Source organism: Morus notabilis, unplaced genomic scaffold, assembly GCF_000414095.1.
Source record: "Morus notabilis unplaced genomic scaffold, ASM41409v2 Scaffold2735, whole genome shotgun sequence".
Classification (NCBI taxonomy): domain Eukaryota; kingdom Viridiplantae; phylum Streptophyta; class Magnoliopsida; order Rosales; family Moraceae; genus Morus; species Morus notabilis.
This window is the reverse complement of record NW_010365688.1, coordinates 78,878-100,048: the sequence shown is the minus strand read 5'-3', so window position 1 is coordinate 100,048 and position 21,171 is coordinate 78,878. Positions and strand designations below refer to the sequence as shown.

At 31.7% G+C, this 21,171-nt stretch overlaps 3 protein-coding genes across 3 annotated transcripts; 1 reads left to right on the top strand and 2 right to left on the bottom strand.

Annotated features, from left to right (window-relative positions):
* The first annotated feature begins 2,055 nt into the window (after positions 1-2,055).
* LOC21388379 (universal stress protein PHOS34) lies at positions 2,056-4,974 on the top strand. The gene is made up of 2 exons (XM_010108420.2): positions 2,056-2,884; positions 4,452-4,974. The coding sequence occupies exon 1, from the start codon at positions 2,224-2,226 to the stop codon at positions 2,875-2,877; it is 654 nt and encodes a 217-aa protein (XP_010106722.1). The 5' UTR covers positions 2,056-2,223; the 3' UTR covers positions 2,878-2,884; positions 4,452-4,974.
* Positions 4,975-12,199: 7,225 nt separating this feature from the next.
* On the bottom strand, positions 12,200-13,426 carry LOC21388378 (zinc finger protein CONSTANS-LIKE 4). The gene is made up of 2 exons (XM_024172451.1): positions 12,794-13,426; positions 12,200-12,670 (listed from the first exon to the last, which is right to left on the bottom strand). The coding sequence occupies exons 1-2, from the start codon at positions 13,310-13,312 to the stop codon at positions 12,653-12,655; spliced, it is 537 nt and encodes a 178-aa protein (XP_024028219.1). The 5' UTR covers positions 13,313-13,426; the 3' UTR covers positions 12,200-12,652.
* Positions 13,427-18,499: 5,073 nt separating this feature from the next.
* LOC21388377 (calcium-binding protein PBP1) lies at positions 18,500-18,928 on the bottom strand. Its single transcript, XM_010108418.2, has one exon. It carries the CDS (start codon positions 18,851-18,853, stop codon positions 18,503-18,505), a length of 351 nt encoding a protein of 116 aa, XP_010106720.1. The 5' UTR covers positions 18,854-18,928; the 3' UTR covers positions 18,500-18,502.
* Positions 18,929-21,171: the final 2,243 nt, after the last annotated feature.

The window sequence follows — 21,171 nt, the reverse complement described above, 5'->3', positions numbered from 1 at the left end:
GTTGGTAAAGTTGGAATACTCTAGAGGAGGCCAATGTAGATTGTTAATATATAATTGAGATACCTGCAGTAGGAGAACAAACATTAGATCCTCCGGGGAAAAGAAAATTAGCTTAAATTTTATATATTTGTATTGTAAAAAGTACAATTATATCTTATATATACAAATTTAAGAATGTATTTTTATAGTTTATTCTTAGTTGATGATAGTTGGCACAATACAAATAATCTTAAATTCAATTAATACGTTATTCTATTGTTCTTTGACAAATAAAACAATATCTAACTGATTAATTTTCTCTGAAATCTTTTAACGAAAAATATGTCTACAATTTTATCAAAAAAAAAAAAATTATGTATACAATCATACACTCAAACAAGAGCACGTGCTACTGCACGTGCCAGTACCACTAGTATAACAAAAAAGACAGGAAGAACGTTTATCAGTTACTGTCGTCAGTTGATAAACGACATGTCAATTTCGAATTAGAAGTATGTTGTCGTTTAAGGGGAAATTTTGTGAACATATATATGTTGTTTAGGACGTCGTGGAATCCATGGTCGTTTCGTTGTCAAGAAGTGACATGTAACTTGTTTACTATGCCAAATAAAACCAACAAGTCGTTTCCATGAATTAATGTATTTTGAAGTTTGAAATATATTTGAAAATTTTAAAATATATGCGAAATGCTGACTGGTCTTGAATGTCGTCAGTGCATGCTGGAAAATGTCGTTCTTTCAATTTTGCAAGATGAAAATGAGTCATGAGTCATGACATGTATAAAATAAAACATTGTTCTCATTTTGCCTAATTACGAAACGTGTCGTTTGCAATGCATGTCGTCATGTAACAAGGTACGACACGTCGTTCGGCAATCCACTTACCGACAATGGAGAACCACGTGCCATCTTCATATTCATTGCCCAACACGCACTCAACTCATCACAACAGCCAAGCCGCCAGGCCTAAATCACAACACTGGCGCGCACACGCGCAGCAATGCAAATTCGTACAAACTTTTTCAATTTTTGTTTTTGTTTATTGTTTTTTTGCCAAACGAGCATCCCAATCTGCACACATGTCACGCCATCAAAGGGCCGTTTAGTTCATTTATTTAAACCTCATTAATTTCACAAATTTAAATTTTAATTTTAAATTTTATTATAATAAAAAATTCTTAAAAATAATCACATTTAATTTTTTTAATACAATAAAAAATTTTCACATAAAGTCACTTTTCAACTCGAATTAAAAATTTAAATCAATAAACTAAACGGACCCTTAAGTTTTTAATTTGAATTGAGATTTACGGGCTGTTTGGTTACTAAATTCATACAATGATTCGAATCACGGTTCGTGATTTGCTACAGTATTTTTTCTCACAAAAAATACACATAAATCGAAAATGACTTTGAATCATGATTTTGAATCCATCAACCAAACGTCACTTAAATTTTATATGAAAGTTTTTTACTGTAATAAAAAAATTAGATGTAATTGTTTGTGAGAGTTTTTTAAAACTTGTTTAGTTCGCTGATTTAAGTTTTTAATTCGAGTTGAGATGTGATTTTATATGAAGGCTTTTTATTGTTACAAAAAAAGTTAAATGTGACTGTTTATGAGAACTTTTTATTATAGTAAAACATGAATTCTAAACTTAAGTATTATTTATTTTACTGATTCGAGTTTAAAATTTAAATTTTATTATAATAAAAAATTCTCATAAATAATCATATTTAATTTTATTTTTATAATAAAAAATTATTATATAAAGTCATATATTAACTTGAATTAAAAATTTAATCAGTAAACTAAATAAACTTTTAAATCGATGAAATAAATAAAATTTTATTATAATAAAATTTAAATTATAAACTTGAATGGATTGACAGAAAAGCTATTTATCCACCAGAATTCAGATAGTCTCGTAATTTATCCAAATACACACACACTTTCACTTTAGAGGTTGTTTAATTGAGAATTCATATTTTAATTTGAATCATAATTTATAATTTATTATAATATTTTTTCTCATAAAAAATATACATAAATCAAAAATAATTTCAATCATACTGTTCTAATCCATCATCTCCTCCGAACAACAATAAACCAACCACTCTAAACCAAAATTCCTTGTCCCTTTCTTTCTCCTCCTCAACCCAATAGAAATCAACTCCAAACCAAAATCTTTCATAAAAAATTGAAACAAAACAGAAGAAAGCAATGACATCACCGAGAATTCGGGCAGAACCAGACCTCCCGGCGGCGACGGCGATCCTCGTCCAACCCTCCTCCCCGCGGTTCCCCTCCGGTGGGGCCCAGCGCAGGATCGGCATAGCCGTGGACCTGAGCGACGAGAGCGCGTTCGCCGTCCGGTGGGCGGTCCAGAACTACCTCCGACCAGGCGACGCGGTGGTTCTCGTCCACGTGAGCCCCACGAGCGTCCTCTACGGCGCCGACTGGGGCGCCGTCGACGCCACGGCTGCGAGCGACGAGGAGACGCAGAGGAAGCTGGAGGACGACTTCGATGCCTTCACCACCGCCAAGGCGAATGACATGGCGGGGCCTCTGGAGAAGGCCCAGATTCCGTACAGGATCCACATAGTGAAGGACCACGACATGAAGGAGCGGCTCTGCTTGGAGGTGGAGCGCCTCGGCCTTGGCGCCGTCATCATGGGCAGCCGAGGGTTCGGCGCCGCCAAGCGGACCACCAAAGGGAGGCTCGGTAGCGTCAGCGATTACTGCGTTCATCACTGTGTTTGTCCTATTATTGTCGTCAGGTCTGCTGATCAGGATACTAATAAGGAAGGGAACGCTGGCGTTAAGACCAGCAAACCGGAGTTTCAAGAACAGCAAAATTCCTTGGACAAGTCATAATCAACAGGTTTCGTTTCTCTTTGTAAATTCCTTTTTTTTTTCCAGTCCAAAAGATGCTTTTTTTTGGTCTAATTTATTGATCCTTTTTGTTCAATGTCTAATTATTTGTGGATTTATGCTAAATAACAAAGGGTATAATAATTATAAACATTTTAGCTATAAGCAATACTCTTGTTAGAGAAAAGCGAGTTGATTGTTATTTGTTTCTGCCTTCTTGCTTAACGCTCTGCCTATAAGTAGAACCATGAATCCAAAAACTACCAAAGATTATTACTTTTCTCATGTTTGCACACTTTCTTTTGTATTTTCCAAAGAGATGTTTGTTTTTCAGAAGTGAACATGTGAGTTACTTCATTTTGTCTGTTTCGAAATACTTTCGTCATTTGCGTGGAAGTAACGCATTTCCTAGCATGGGCCTTTATACATGTAAATTGGGCGTTATCTTTGTTCAACTGGGGAAATTATGGCGGTTATGTAATAAAAGTTGTGTGCGACTTTAATATCATGGAGAGAATGCACCCTTGAATTGCTTAGATCACATTTTTTGCCATTATGCCATAAAAGCTAGTAGGATGGTCGGTTGAGATAAGAAGTAATCTCTTTTTGTTTGTTTTGAATTTTTCCAGAAACGTATCTTTTACAGCTGTTGTTTTTGGTTTTTCTTAAACTCAAATACAAATATTGTACTTAAGAACTATTTAGTACTTATGCACACACGTCTTGCATAGATTATATGTCATGTGCATCATTAATTGTCTAGATGCTAAGATTAAAACATAAACATTACAGATTCACAAATTGGCAATAATGATGGTGGAGGTGGATCCTTAAAAACAGACGTGAAATATGAGTTGGGAACTTGGTAATGTGCTAATCTTGATATGGTCTACTAACTGGGGATGCGTACTTATTGCTAAATGAAGATCAAACAAAATCCGAAAATGACTACTTTTTTGGTTGTTTGATCGGTGAATGGAAGGTAAGGCATTAACAAGGATGGGATAGATTGACATCTTAATGTACTTGGAAAGATAGAAGTAATTTCGAAGTTACGGTGACTGCGTTTTAGCATTTTAGCAGGATTCTTCTGCATTATTTCATTATTAATACTTTTCCGCCTTTTAACGAGAAAAGGTTCATTCTAATTCTAGCATCTGTGGGCACAACTAGGTTTTCCCAGGCCAAAATGTTGTTCTACAAAATATGGGTGGTTGCCATATTTTTTTGAACTAAACTTCAACTCAATTTGGACTCGGCTGTGGATTATGCTTGCAACCACTGGTCGTTTTAATATTCACTATTCAGTCAAATGTTTTCCACGCTTTAGCAGCTCTCTTCCATTATCATTCGGCTAGGAATTATTGTAAAATCACCTCTTTTGCCATGTTCTTAACCGCAAGGATTCGTGTTAGACAGACGAGAAGTTCGCCCACTCAGGGTATTTTGTATCTTATTTATTTTTTTTACCTAACATGCCTTGTGGCTTGCAGATTCCATTCTTTTCTGGTTCCTTGTTCTCGTCACTTTAACAAGGAAAAGAAACTCTCTCTTATTATTTCTTTTTTTCCACGCAGATATGGACGCAGACGGGGCTGGAGTGTTTTGAAGATGTTTGGAAGTTCAAATACTTCTAGTTCAAATGTGATGGTGTTGTAATTTTTGTACGTTAAGTCTGGTATATATGAGGTCCGTATCTTTACTTTCGTTTTGGGGGATGAGTTATGCGTTATTTTCTTTCTTCTTTTTATGAACTTTTATGTTTATTATATACATTAGGCTGCAACTTCATATGTTTGTATACGTGTATGTGACTGTAGTCCCTCAAATGGACAAGTTCCTCATGTTGATGGGTAACATTAAACTAGAGTACTGTAGTTAGGGAAAAAATGGAAAAAAAAAAAAAAAGATTTATGACGTGACATTTTTGGTTTGTTATCTCTCAACTATAATGTGACCTATCAACAAAGGGACCGATCCCTCTTAGGGACTACACCCTTTGCTCAAACTCTTTCTATGCGGCTGCTGCAATCGTCTCGTGCCGAGCTTGGTATCAGATTTTTTTTTTTTAATCGGTAAGCACCTTTGAGATTTGGGGTCCGGGGCTTGAATCTTGAATCTATCTCTTAGTGAGAGTTTAAGAGTTCGTTTAGTTCGTTGATTCGAGTTTTTAATTCGAGTTGAGATGTGACTTTATGTAAGTTTTTTACTGTACTAAAAAAGTTAGATGTGATTGTTTTTTAGAGTTTTTTTTATTGTAATAAACTCAAATTTTAAATTCGAATCAGTGAAATGAACGGGACCTAAGGAGGTGCTTACAACCACTCCATCCAACCCCTTGGGATTTAATGTTTGTATTTTAGTGTTTGCTAAATTAGGTTGAAATCCCCAACTTCTTTAAAGAAGGGGCACTTGCCTTCTGGAAAAAAAAATGCACTTGCCCTCTTTGCTGTAAATAAAGTTATTAAGAGTCAGTTTAGTTCGTTAATTTGAGTTTTTATTTCGAATTGAGATGTGATTTTATGTGAGTTTTTTTATTATAGTAAAAAAGTTAGATGTGACTGTTTTTAATCACTTTTTACTATAATAAAATTTAAATCGTTAAAATAAATGGGGTTTAAACAGTTCGTAGAGTATCATTTGGAAAAGAAACATGATAGAAATGACTATTACCTCAACTAATAGAACTTATGTTCCTTGTTTCTGTAAAGTGATCGCCAGTAATGAATAACAATCCACTGGTTAAAAAAAGACAAACAAAGAAACTTTCCTTTAGAACTTGTTGCATTAATTATTCAAGCACAAAAAAGAAAAAGAAAAAATCTTGTTGCCTTAATTAGAACTTCCCATCGAAGGCAATTTTCTGTATTCGCAGTTTTTGAATGTCCTGACTTGGATCCATATTCAGCCTTAGCGAGCCTAATTGCTTGCCAATCTATACCCAACAATGCAGATGAATTAGAGGAATACCATTTATAGTTGGAATTCAAATAAGGTATATTAGTGAAAAAATTTAACAACAATTTTCAGGTTTTTAGTACAATAATCCTCTAAACTTGTCATGGTTTAACAAGTTGTCCCAACTTTTAATTATGATAATCAAGTTCTCAAATTTGTAAAATTGGTACAATATACTCCATTTTATTAAATTCACTTAAATTTTTTATTAGCTTTAAGTGATTAAAAATTGAAGAGTTAAAAGATTTGTGGTACATTTGAATTGAGATGTTAGAATTTTTTGTTAAATTTACTTTTTTGACACTAATTTAACACAATTATTATCAAGGTGGAGCACATTGCAATGATTTTATAAGTTGAGAAGATAACTTGTCAAAATTAAAAATTTAAGAACAAGTTGATAAACAACACAAATTTAGGGAACAAATGTGTAAAATACTCATAATTTTCACACCGGAATGGTATAGATGAATCATGAATATCTAGATTTCAAAAGTAATTTACAACTTAATTTAGACGAGCGATGCACACCCCTTAACACGCACACATACATAAACCATTAATTAAGAAAAGGCATAAATCTTTAATCACTCTACTGAATAAGCATTCCTGTAAATCTTCCCAAACATAATGCGTAATCCCAAGTCGAAACCATACATATTTTAATCAATCTTTTCTAAAATTGTTTCCGGAGCCTTCTACTGTAGATCACCACTTTTATTAGTGTATTACATTTAATTAAAATTACATTAAATTAAAAAAGCATACAAGATAAAAGCTAGGAAAAGATTTTGAGATTTTGATGATTCCGAAGGCTCTATGGTAAGATATATATATATATATATATATTTATATATTATCTCACCGAAGAATTCTCATTGTGTTTCTTCGATTAAGCCATTGGGATTATTGAGGCTCCGTTCACTTCACCAATTCGAGTTTTGTTACAGTAAAAAGCTCTCATAAATAATCACATCTAACTTTTTTGTTACAGTAAAAAATTCTCACATAAATTCACATCTCAACTCGAATTACAAACTCAAATCAGCGAAGTGAACGGACCCTGAAAAAAGAGAAAATTTTAAAACTACTCTTTAAAATAAAATTTTTTTTATTTTTATTTCTTAATATTAGTTCATATATTTTTATTTTTTAAATTAAAAAATATAATTTTTTTTAAAAAGTATTTTTAATAAGTAAAATATTTAAGAAATAAAATCTGTAATTTTTTCCTAAAAGATAGAAGTGGCCAAAAAGGCCCAACCCTCGAGATAATCTGTTTCTTCCTAGTAAATGTGATGAATAATTAATCCTACCTCCTTTCCGAGTTCTGACCACAATTTTGTCTCTACATCTTTATCTGTTCTGATACACCTTTTTTTTTTTTTTTTTTGATCTTACCAAGGAACATTTATATCTGTGTGAAAAATAATATTTTATGATCAAGTGATGCAGATAATGACTTTCTGGTCATGGCAATCACGGAAAATTCCAAAGAAGTGGGCTACTGAGACTCAAATCAACCACTAAAACCTTGTGAATATTTCAACCGAATAAAAAGAATAAGAAATCAAAAGGAAAAAAAAAAAAAAGTTCATATGACTATTTTAATCAAGTCATTTGAAATGGGAATGAGACAGACAAACATATCCATGGGATCACGAACCTAAAAAATACAGTGGACTGATTTGAACACGTCATGTTATGATAACAACGACCCCGCGGATTGGGATTGAACTTTGGTACCACCACAAAATGTTCTTCCTAATCAATTATCAACTCAGTCTTTATCCTTTCACAAGCAGTGAAATATATCATAATCAACTTGAACCAATGAACCTGATCATTTTCTTATTTCAGTTGGTCAACTTATAAATTTAGGGCCCGTTTAGTTCGCTGATATGAGTTTTTAATTCGAGTTGAGATGTGATTTTATATGAGAAATTTTTACTGTAGCACAAAAATTATATGTAACTGTTTATGAAAACCTTTTACTGTAGCAAAACTCGAATCGGTAAAATAAACGAGGCCTAAATGATATCATTTTTCAATTTCTTTATCACTCATCTTTAAGTGAAAAAGTGAAAAAAATACATAAATAAATAAATAAATATGAGGAGAAATTTATGATAAGATATGAAAAAAATCATGTTATATCTAAAAAGTACAATTTTAAATCATCAAATCTCTATTGGGTTCTATAAAATTGTCATATTTTTCTTAATATAATATTATTCTGAAGTGATCTTACTAATTAAAATTCTATACCACTAGTAGAATTTTTTCACACTATATCATAGAATTCTCTAATAAAAATTGATAGATATTCACGAGGATGCCATTAACTCATTTAAAACACTTAGAGTCAATGTGGCTCATTGACTTGAACTTATGATTTTAATTCTCTTATCTCACAAAAAATTTAAGAGTACGTTTGAAAGATATATTCAAATTATGATTCTTAATTTTACCATTTAAAATTTAAATTTTTTATAAGAGAAAATACTTTAACAGAATTAATAATTTAAATTTAAGTATATAAAATAAACGAGCTTTAAATTAAAAAAATTTATATAAAAAAATTCTCCTATAAATTTTAAATTAAAAAATTAAAATCACTGATTTTAAAGTCATAAAGCAAATGGGACCTTACAACGAAGAGTTTGAAGGCATAACTTCATGATTAGGTATGTACCAATTTGATGACTTGAAGTTGGAAAGTAATAGATCCAAAAGAATGGGATAAATTTTCAAAGTGCGGCCCGTAATGTGATGATTAACCATTCAGTTTATTTGCCAAATAAAGACATTATTTTGCTGACATAAGGGAAAATGCAATGCACGACGAAGTTTTGTTTTTCTAAGACCAATTTGAGGGGAATTCATAAAATAGGAATTTTTATTTTACCTTTTCAATAAGAATTGCTATCACCGTTGAAAGAGGGAGGCGAGGAAGTCTTTTCTCAGTCATTTTTACCGGTCTTTACATATTTTTAACGTTGATGGATTCAATCTTCTTAAGTTAATTTTTTAGAATTTTAATATTTTTACAGTTTTTGTTTATATTTGTGTTGTAATAACGATACTTAATCTATAAATGTTTCGTCTCAGTTAGAGAGTGATTTCTCCACCACTCTATGTCTGTGGTACGTCTCTCAAATAGAGAGTGGTTTTTCCACTGTTCTAAGACTAAATTGTGTGATTTAGATCCATTGTTAGACTAAAAAGTGACTTATCTTGAGTCGTCTTTACATAACGAACCTTATTTTAGTTCCATTTTGTGGAGGAATCCTCTCCGTTTATGTGATAGAGGTGTAATTATATTATTTAGTCATGTGAATATCACCCCTTTTATTGACTTTAGTATTACATTATATCCTAACCTTTTTGTAGCTTTTATTGCCGTTCCAAAAAAAAAAAAAAAAACTCATTAAATTAGTTTTTCAATCGATCGATCAATGAATGTCCACAATAGAAATTTACAACTAAACATAAATATTTTTACCGGAAAAATCACAGTTTCTGCCATAAAACTTCTCTAATTTCAAAGCTTTAACCTCTCAATAGTCAATAGTATCTCCATCATTCTGTCCCCTCGAGAATAAGCTGAAAAAGAAGCAAGTCCTAGATATTTTTTGTATTTCTACGTATAGGAAAAATGTTGAAGAAGTGGCGAAGCTTTGACAACCCAAAGGGCACTAGAGAAGAATAATTAATGGCTAGTTAACTTTACAGATTTAAAGTTTTAATTTAAATTGAGATGTGACATTTTTTTGAAAATTTTTAATTGTAGTAAAAAAAAAATGTGACATTTTTTAAGAATTTTTAACTGGAAAAATTTATAATTAAAAATCTGAATCGGTAAAATAAATGAGGCTTAATTTTGTGGTTGTAAACTCGTCCTGATCAAAAGATGAACAGATTAGGGGAAACAGAATCCAAAGAACAATTAAAGGTTACAAAAATATCTCCCATCTCAAAAAATTCAAAGGGGATATGCCACAGCCACACAAAGTATTGTCTCCCTCTACGAGCAAAAATTTCCCACCACAAAAAAAAAGAGCCCCATTCTTTTTTGATTCATTGCTTTCTTTTTTTCACTTCAAAACTTGTACTTTAATCAAATCTCCTAACAATCCGCAATCAACTTGCAATTAAAATACTAAATCATGAGTTATGGTGGGCACGTGGGGATGTCCAAAAGGTCGGCCCCACCACTTCATTCTTCGCGTTCTATAGCCATATTTTGATTTGTACTCTATATTAGAAATCAATTCTGTCTCTCTTTCTCAGCCTAGTTGTACCTGGTTGCATAAAACCTCCCAAGTTTAATAATCTAATGGTCTAAAATTAATCTATTATTAATCTGTTAATTTATTATTCAGGTACTAAATTGATGCTAAATGTGCGGTTGGAATCCCAAGATATTTATTTAAAATATAGGATTCTCAAAGAAGCCATACATATGCTTGCTTTTGTCGGATCTGCCAAACTGATATTTAACCCACTTTCCCTTGTAATTAGCTTAATGGAGATAAGCTTTAATCTTGATCATATGTGGTGAGCCTATCAAGCTCTCACTACAATATGCTAGTGGCCATGAGTGACTTTGACCTGATTCATTTCGCGAATTCAAATTTTTAAATTGAATTAAAATGTAATATTTTTTAAAAATTTTTAATTATAACATAAAAAATTAAATGTGATATTTTTTAAAATATAAAACTAAAAATTTAAATGAATAAAAAAAACGAAACCTTTGTCTAACTTCAATATCAAAACCATCAAGTTTCTCTTACCAATGTTATGCATAAAAGTATATGAAGGAATTATACAGCTGTTATAAAGAAAATCCCTTACTAATAATTTTAATATAATTTTAATTAAATTTAACGTTCAGAAATATACGCTATTTGTAAATATCGCTAGAGTTGAAAGCTCGGAAGTATCGAGAGGTGGTTTTGAAGAAACAAGAGATTGCCATACGAAAACTTGCGGCGCATAAAGAGAACAAATGAAAACCACCAAACCACCCTTAAATAAGTGTCCATGGTATTTACTATCCGGTTTTAACCGGGTCAATTGTCAAAGCCTAAATCAAGTAAACAAATTCGTTGATTCGAATTTAAAATTTAAGTTTTATTACAGTAAAAAATTTTAAAAAATAATTATATTTAATTTTTTTATTATAATAAAAAATTCTCACATAATATCATATCTCAATTTAAATTAAAAATTTAAATTAATGAATCGAACGGACCATATTCACATTCCCCTAGGTGATCTGTTTGTTAAGGCCCCACTCATGAGCTCTAACATTGGAGAGCAAAATGTCTCGCTCATTGAATTCTTCTTACTCGACAATTTTGTTCATTAGTTGGTTTGGACTTCTCTATCTCTCACACCTGGTCACTGATGGGGTCCACTTTGCGTTCCTCCTCAGTTAGAGGCAAAGCAGGTTTAGCCATTTTAGCTTCTTGATTGGCTTATTAAAAAGTTTTGATGCCCTGAAAAGCTGGAAGACCATTGGAAATGGAAAATTTACAACCACGCCAATTGCATTGTAATGGCAAATTAAGGCTCCCAATCCGAATAATAATACGATGACACGATTTAAAATTCATATGAAATTAACATATTTAAATTTATTATAAATAAATTTACAGTTCGTTTGGTTAGATGATTCATTTTTTGATTCGAATTATAATTTATGATTTGTTACAGTATTTTTTTCTTACAAAAAATACACATAAATAAAAAATAATTCTAATCTCATAGTTCTAATCCATGAACTAAACGGGCTCTTAGATTATAATCAGATTGACATAATTAATACGATTAATAAATGAGTTAAGTTAGGGTTAACTTCTAACATAAAATAATATGAATTGATACGATCAACTATATATGTCACTTGTAATATAATGATATGTGATATAACATATGAATTTATATGACATATTAAATATAAATAATGTGAATTTTAATATTTGTAGGTAAAATTTATTCATTTAAAAAAAAAGATAAATTAACTAATAAATATGTTAAACATGTCTTAACCATGTTAAATAAGTCATTATTATATTAATTATTTATTTAATATATTGATTTAAACTGGTTATGCGAGTTGACACAATTAACATGATTAATAAATGAGTCGTATTTAAGTTAATATTTTTAACACGTTTAATAAACAGACCGTATTTAAATTGATATTTTTTAACATAATTAATAAACGAGTTAACACAAATACGACATACTAATTGCCACCTTATGGCAAACAACCTAAATGGTAAGGCAAATTATGCACTATAAGGTTACATTTACGAAGTAGACTCTTGAAATTGAGCAAAATTAAGACCGCACATAACAAGATAGCCTCTTGATTATCTCTAATACAAATTGGTATTTACAATGATGTTAAATAGAACAAAAGAAGAAGATTTGGAGGAGATTAGGCACTATAAGTTAGTAACGAAAGAAAGAAAGAGTCAGACTCAAATCAGCAATATCTGAATCCTTTGCCGTGCGCCGACGAGACAGAAACCAAGAATTTCTCAATTGTACTCATCTCGAATTTCTTCAACGAATCCACACGCCCAGCTTCAGAATTCCAAGATCCAAAAGGAACTGTTCTATCCGGGAAAAAAAGGAAAAAAAAAAAGAAAAAAGACATACATTTCAATTTGAGAAGTCGTTTGATAAATGGGATTGGCAAAGGCAGGTTCAAGCGCGATCAGGGTGCTCTGTCCACATATAAACACCATAACACTGCAGTAACTTGACGTTGCGAGACAAATTCATCTCCAAACAGCGCTTACTAGCGCCCACGACAACCCTGCTCGATGAGAAAAATGGTTCTATGTCAGAGTACTTTAAAAAAAAATCCCAGAAAGCGATTATAGAATCATGGAAAAACATTTCGAAGAAGATTAATTAATGTTTTAGAGAAGAAACATACTCTCCAAGAAAATGCTGTATCCGAATCAGAAACACTTGCTTGGCTGGTAAAGAACCTGTTGTGCTTAGAACACTCTTCATTTCTCGAAGAGCCCGGAGTCGTCGGAGGCGGGTTTGACCAGGGAACTACTTGGTTCTCTTCATCCTCTTCATCCATACCATCATCATCATCACTGCTATTATCATCATCTTCATCTTCTTCGTCAATATTACGATCTTCACGATGAGCATCCTCATCATCACCTCCGTCTTCATGATCTTGGTCTTCGTCGTTTCTGGATTGGTTGTCGTAGCAGCCGTTAACGCAGCTCTCGCAGACCGAAACGGTCGGGCTGAGTTTGGGGCCCGAGCCGTTCCACGGCGTCGGAGATTGACAGACACGGCAGAGCAGAGTCCGGGAGTGTTTGGCGACGAGGAAGTTGGCGCCGTGGACTCGGGCGTCGCAGTCCCAGCAGAGGCTGGCCCGGTCGGATTCGCAGTACATCTTCGCTTGGGAATCGCAGAGCTCGCACTTCTTCATCACTTTTTTATTTTTCTCTCACGGTTTTTATCTACAAACACACGCAATTTTTTTTTTTAAAAAAAAAATGTAATGGTAGTGCTCTTGTTTCTGTTATTAACACTCCTGGATGTGATTGTGTGTATTATGTGTTTGTGTGTATATAATGTGGAAAAAGAAAAGAAAAAAACGTGGTACAGTGCAATTGTGCTTATTTAAAGAAGAGATTTTTATTTTTATTTTTATTTATTTTTCATAGTGTGTGGCATCATATGGGGCTATTTTTTGTTTGAACGTTCTACGGTACGGTTCATGCTTTTGAATTTTTTTTTATTTGTTTAGAATTATATCAAAAGAAACAAAAAAGTGAACAATTGGTATATATGGTGTATATTTTAGTTAGAAAACTCTACTGGTATATATGGTGTATATTTAGTTAAAAAACTCTACTGGTATATATGGTGTTCAGCAAAAATCTCTCTCTCTCTCTCTCTCTCTCTTTCTTTTTTTTCTTTTTTTTTTTTTACTTTTGCGAAAAAGTAAAGAAAAGATACCAATTGGTAAGCATTGGCAGTCCTTTATATATGTAACTTGCATGGACACTTCTTGTCTTTTTCCCCTGCTTTTCCTCTTCAAAAAGCACGTGTCTTAGTTGCACCATGTCTTCATTCTAAAACCGCGAGATTGGCAATGTTTTTGACTTTTGAAATTGTATTTTTAAATTTATAATATTAAGAAGGTTGATAATCTACAAAAAAATTTGTGTTAGGATATAAAGCCTTGTCTTAAGGGAGGTAGAGCATAACGCAAAAAATGAAAAAATGGGCTGAGATGTCTCCGTTTGTTTCACTAATTCAAATAGTTTAGCTCAGTTGAAATGATATATACTTTATACAATTCAAATGTCCAATTTAGAGTTACTTTTTTTGGGACAGTTTTAACCATCTTTCAATAATAAAAAACTCGTTCGCTCCGTCTTTCATACCTATCTAAACATAAATTTAGATTTTATTTCTAGTTCAGATTTATACTTTAATTGCACATATAAACGCTAGCGCGGCTTGTAATTTAAACTACCAATTTCAAATTTCTTCAGTTAGTTCAAATTAACATAATTTGAACCAACTATCCAAATGAGGGAAAAAATAAAATAACAGAAAGAGAGAGAAACACAATAGAATAGAGGAGATTACCAGAGCATTCAATTACATCATAATCATACATAATGAGTTTTCATGGTGGAAATTATGTGCGATCATGAAACCAAAAAAAAAGAAAAAATTTGACACATCTGATGGCACTCACAGCGAATGGGACAAGCCATTTGGAGAGGTCGATCGCTGTGTCCCTAAATGCTTGCCAGCGCTTCTTGCAAGTACTTACTCCTCTCTGCACTTTAGACGCAAAGCCAAAGAAAAGACAAGCTCTTCTCTTTCCAGTTTATGGCTTTTATCTTATTTTCAATTAAATTCACATCAAGTACTTGGGAAATTATTGCACCTCCATTGGAACACAACTTGGTTTTAGTAGCACCATTAACTTGTACATATTTCTGTGGACCCTTTTGCGTGGTTCCTAGCTGTGATGATTAATTGTGTTGGCATTTTCAGTTGCATAACATTGTCCATGACGTGGCATTCGTTTATTGGGTGGTTGGGAAGCTTCGTGGAGATTAGTTTGAGTGGTGCATTTGAGAGACCATGACTAAGAAGTCACTTAGCCATAATCTGGTGTGAGTAATATTTGTGGATATATATCTTTCCCAGAAAAATTTGTGGAGAAAAAAAAAAAAGAGGTTTGAGATAAAAATTGGCATATTTCTTCTTTTAATGTGGATTATATTAGTTATGGATATGTATAACAAAATATATTAGAAAACGGCAATGGTGATGAAATAAACACCGTCTTAATTATTAGGCCCACAATTTATATATTTAAAAAAACTCAGTGCAAAAAATTATATCTCCAAAAGGGGGCAATTGTAATATGGCTTAGCCGGAGCATATCAAGGAGTATCCATTGACCATCAGTGGAATGTGTTTTTCACATTATATTTTCAATATGTGTTTTTTTTTTTTGGGGGGCAGAAAATTGTATATCTTCAACCCCTCTTTCTACAAAAGTCGCATCTTAAAATTCGGGATTAGTTTGAAGTTCTACATTATGGAAAAACTACGCTAAGTGTTCCTATATTGATACATCTAGTGTGCATGCACCATATGGAACTCGTGTATATTTATGCTATTTACAATATTTGGTTAGGACCAAACTTTCAACAACAGTACTTGTATATCGTTTACTTCGTAGATTCGAGTTTTAATTCGAGTTGAGATGTGATATTTTTTTAGAACTTTTCACTGTAGTAGAAAAAGTTAAATGTGACATTTTCTGAGAACTTTTAACTGTAAAAACTTAAAATTAAAAACTCAAATTAGTAAAATGAACGAATGCGTAATATTTAGCTTCACTTTTATTTAGATAGAAAGCACTGAGTGTGTTTGAAGTTGTTTTTATTTTTATTTTTTACGTTTTTTGAGAAAAAAAAATGAAAACGAGAGAGAAACGGTGTTTAGCACAATTAAAGACAAAAAATAGAAATGAAAACGATTTTTTAGTTTAGTGTAAAATGAGAGAGAAATGAAAAATGACTTTTAGTTGTTTTTCATTTTTTGTTTCCGTTTTCTTCTTTCTCGAGTAGAGAGAGACATTAATTGATTTTTTTATACTGAAAATAATCTTTTGATAAAACTACTAAACGGATTTTTAAAAATAATTCTATTTGAGATTGAAACATTTTTATTTCTATTCTCATATAAAAAATAAAATTATTTTATAACGAATTTCAAACGCACCCATTATTTTTTTCTACCTAAATCAACTATTTACTCGAGACGCAAAAAGAATCTGGTTCTTTCCTTCTTTTTTGGTGTCATATGTGTATAGTGTACTCATAGAACATCGTTTTTCAGAAGGGACAAAAAATAAAATAAAATAAAATAAGACACAAAGAAAAGTGGGGATTTCTATATGGATGGTGTACGTTTCGTTCTTCATAAAAATGGGGAGAGGAGAAATTGTAGCAAATGGCCTATTTTTATCTTTATAACGTAGATTAGTTTCAAAGGTCATGTGATTTTATTTATTTATTCTCGCTCTCAACATACTTTTCTCTCTTTAATTTCACTCCATCGTCGAGTTTATTACTTATAAGGTAAATTTACCGTAAATATATCATCAATTTGATTGTCGAATTTATAGTATGTTTATAAAAATGTAGTTAATTGAAATATAACATTTTAAAAAAAATATATATATATTTAGGAATTAGTAAAGTTATGTAGTAATTATAATAATGATTTTAATGTTTTATATCTATAAAGTTTCTAAAGTTTTTTATTATTATTTATATTTCAACATAATTAGCATTATGCCATATGTCTAACTCACTCGTTTTGGTATTTCAAGGTGGGTAACTATCTAATTTATCATATATTCAGCCATTCACTAATTGACCCTAAACTCCAAACAACATTCTTATACCCCCAACAATGGGGTAAATTTCCCTGGTTCACTAAAGATTAAAATAAAGGCACCATGTAGGTGGGCCGTGATGGAATATAGTGGCCCTAATTTCTCAAGTGATGGGCTTGGTTTTGGCCCATGGCCTCAGATCCATATTATATGGAGTAAGCTGATAATGTCCCACTATTTTTTTTTTAAACAATTTAGAAATATTGTCCCATTCTTTTTTTTTAACAATTTATTTTGATTTTTTTTTTTATAGTTTTGCAATTGCTATTGAAGATGGGAATAGCTCTATTTCAAGTTCAAATTAGTAAAAAAAATCAAAAATAAAAACTGAAACAAAATATTGAAAAAATTAGTTACATCGTAAGCTAAATTTAACACCAAATGTAACATATACACGCCAAATTTTTGCATTTGGTTTGTTATTAATGCTTAATGTGTTGATTTTTTTTTTTTTTACTTAAATACAACGATTCTACTTTTAATTTATTGAAAAATTCAGTTTGTTTACAAGTTCCAAGGTATAAATTTATGAAAAAAGTAAATAAATCATTTGAAACGATATTATATATTGGGGCATTGAATATGAAAATTTTACATTTTTTTGTACCAATTATGGCTTCAGCTATTCTCTAACTTTGAGGACCATGCTTTAGCTCTTTAGCATTAGAACCTCTTACCAATATAGTTATTTGGCACGTTAATTTGGCATTGCTTATTGAAAGCAGCTTAGCTTTATGGCCTTTTAAAGAGCTTACAGTTATAAAGCCAGAAATGTGGCTTTTTAAAAAGTTAATTTGAGAAAACTTTATTATATCTAGCTTCAAAATGATGTTACAAACTTCATTATGGTATTTAATTTTATTACTTATTAGAAAATTTTAAATGTTATTTTTTTTTTCTTTTATGCTTTTTGAAAATAGCTTTTACGTCTCCTACCAAAAATACATAACAACCCATTGTTGTGATATGATCATCTGGATCCGTATGAACTATGCAATACACGTTATTGGGCGAAAATGATAAAATCTTTTATGTTTAGCATCTTCCTTGAAGCAGTTAGACCCAATTTTGGATTTCTTTCTCCGTAAATCATGATACTCAAATGGCACATTAAAGTTGTTTGAACTCCACATCCATATTACATATTTCGTAAAAATTGGCTACATATATTAATGACCGAATTACTAAACTTTCTTCCAAAATCAAATTTATAAGACGAGAAATTTAAATAAAAATATAGACACCAATGATGTAAAAGATGCATGAAAGGCTAGCTAGGTAGTTTCGGTCATCTTGTTCCTCGAATTTTTTCCATGTCAAAATCATGTTGGCGAAATGGCAATTCGTGAAGATAAGTCAAATTAAGATCGAAGTTGACACATTTAACCATCGTGATTGTACGTTATATCTGTAGTCTTCTTTCTGTGTTGTTTTTATTTTCAATCACGACTGAATAATATCCAATTAATTTTGTTTTCGTGCGATAGTTAAATTTCCTTCTTCTTTCTCCAAAGTGCATAATACAAAAGAATGGCAAAGGACCCATGGAAAAAAATAGATCAAAGAAGATAAAAAGATGTCCTCGGACAATACGAGACCTTACCAGAAAAAGGAAAACAGATCAAAAGAAAAAACACAAAAAAAAAAAAAAGAAAAAAAAAAAACTAGAGATTAATATGATTAAACATCACCATTCTTATTCAAAGCTTCCTTCAACAACTCGTTGGAGCTTTGCATTAAGGCAGGGCTTAACCTAAACATGAGAGTACAAAACTCCATCTCATTCAAGTTTCCATCTCCATCCAAATCACCTTCCTTAAGCATGCACGTTACTTCTTCATCGCTCAAGCCTTGCAAACCAAGCAAATCCGAGCTCCTTTTCAAGCTCTCAAACGTGATCACTCCCTTGTCTTCATCCATTAACAAACGAAAGCCATTACACAGCTCCTTCACGAACCCTTCCGCTCCCAACTTTTCGATCATCGTCGGAAAGAAATCCTCGAACATTACCCGGCCGTTTTGGAACGCCATGATGAGGAAAAAAAAATTTTAGAGTACGTACGTAGAAAGCTTCCTTATAATATAGTTGGACTTGCGGAAAGGCCGGGAAATAGTTTCGTGGAAAAAATTGGCTTGGTTGGGGGTCTATTATATACGTGCACAAAAAGGATATGTGTAGTAATTGTTGGGATATATACGAGGAAATTTTCGAGGAAAGAGAGGTTGAATTGGATGTGAACAAAAGGTACAGATCATAAAAGGAATTTGCTTCCTGGAGCGGAGGTTGTTGGCGGGGATTTAAATTTTGTTTTTTTCCTTCTTTTAAGCCATTTCACGTCTTTAGAGAGTCGCCTTTTCCACGAAGTTGCATGGGAAGGTACCAGATATCATGATCATGGCAGGCATGTTCCAGAGGAAAATGATATTTATACGTAATATATATATATATATATATATATATAGAGTGTGTGTATAATAAAAGTCGGTTTAATTTATTAATTTGAGTTTTTAATTTGAATTGATATGTTATTTTATATGAGAATTTTTTACTGTAATAAAAAAATTAAATGTGATTATTTTTAAAATTTTTTTACTGTAATAAAACTTAAATTTTAAAGTTAAATAGTAAAATGAACGGGATCTAAATATATAACTTTATTTGTTTTATTTATTTGTTTGGATGAGCTTCGTGACAAAACTACATGACCTTCGTTGAGTCAGCGGTAGTAGTTTAGCTATTAAGTATTTGACCCAGCCGGATCATATGCCACAGCTACTCAGCTTATAGGGTTTTGCCACGTAGTAATTAATTTACTTAAATTATTGTTTATGCACAAAAAGTATGCTTTTTTTTTTTTTTTTTTTGCTATTACAATTGAGAAATACTAAGGACATCAATTCAAATCTTGCACTAACTAATATAGCGTCTGAGTTGTTATATTTTTATTGATAGAATCTCAAGCATTATTGATTATAATTAGACTCAACTTTAAAATTAACATTGCGAATAGTCTAACGTTTGCTCAACTGTAATCCAGAATATTAGCGCATCTCAACTATGTTTAACTGATTAACAACGAGGTAAATCCAGAGTAAATTTGTGAAGGGATAAGTTCAAAATTGCCCCTTATAATAACCACTGCCTCTCTTATATATATTAACCTCCATAATGAAAATTGCCCCTTTTGAAGGAGCCGGTCAAACGTTATAATTAATATATGAAAGGGGACAATTTTTATTTTACATTTTTTTTTATAAAAATTTCACTCATATAAACGAACACTTATAATTACTTTTAATTTTTTTGGGAGAGACATCCAATTCTTATTAATTTAGCTGCTAATGGTTTCGTATCCACCATGGTACTTAACGTTAAGAGGAATTAGCTCCATTTCCATGTGCTTATTTGTTTTTTAAAATAAAATATATAATTCATATCTACAAATTACAAAGAGAAAAAAAAAAAAACCTTTATAAGTTAAATAGATTCTTATAGTGATCGATCATCATCATCACAAACATTGTTGATCACTAACAATCACGTAATTTAAGAGTGTGTTTAAAACAAGATTAAAAAAAATTATATGGAATTAGAATTTTTAAAAATATATATATATATATATTAGTGCATGTAGACAATATTTCATGTAAATCAAGAATATTAATTATCATTACTTTTAATTCTTGTAACAGTACTTGATTAGCGAAGTTACTGTCATATATATATATATGTGTGTGTGTGTGTGTGTATATATATATATATATATATATCATAGCCTTGTTGGCAGGGAGCGAGTTGCTTCCACCTGCCATACATTACATTACATGAACATTGACTACACTTGGCAGAAAGTGAAGATGGATTTACATGAAGCGCAATTGCTCCTTCCGTCCCTTTCACTTTCAATTCCTTCATTTCAAAAGTTGTCTGTCCTGTACGGGTCTTATGATGGAGTCCAATTGCGTAAATTGATCATTTTGAAATTGTGACACGGTTTTTGAACCCCAAAAATGGAAAACTCTGACGTAGAATTGGACTTCAGATACGATACTCGAGTTTTGCGTAGAAATTGAAGGGAAGAAATTTCAAGGAAACCCCATTTCTGGAAGGCTAGGTTGAAGCCCGACTATTTCTTTTTACAGCCGACATCATATTATATAAATTTATGAAGAGAGTTAATCATGATTGCGCACCATAAGGTTCACATCTAAAAACTGCCTGGCTATAGCTTTCCTTAGTCGTTAACTAATTACAAAAAGCATCTTTCAAGACGAAAGAAAGGAATCTTGGTTGTGAACAGGGCCGTTTAAGATAGAGACGTAAAATAAATTATATATATATATATATA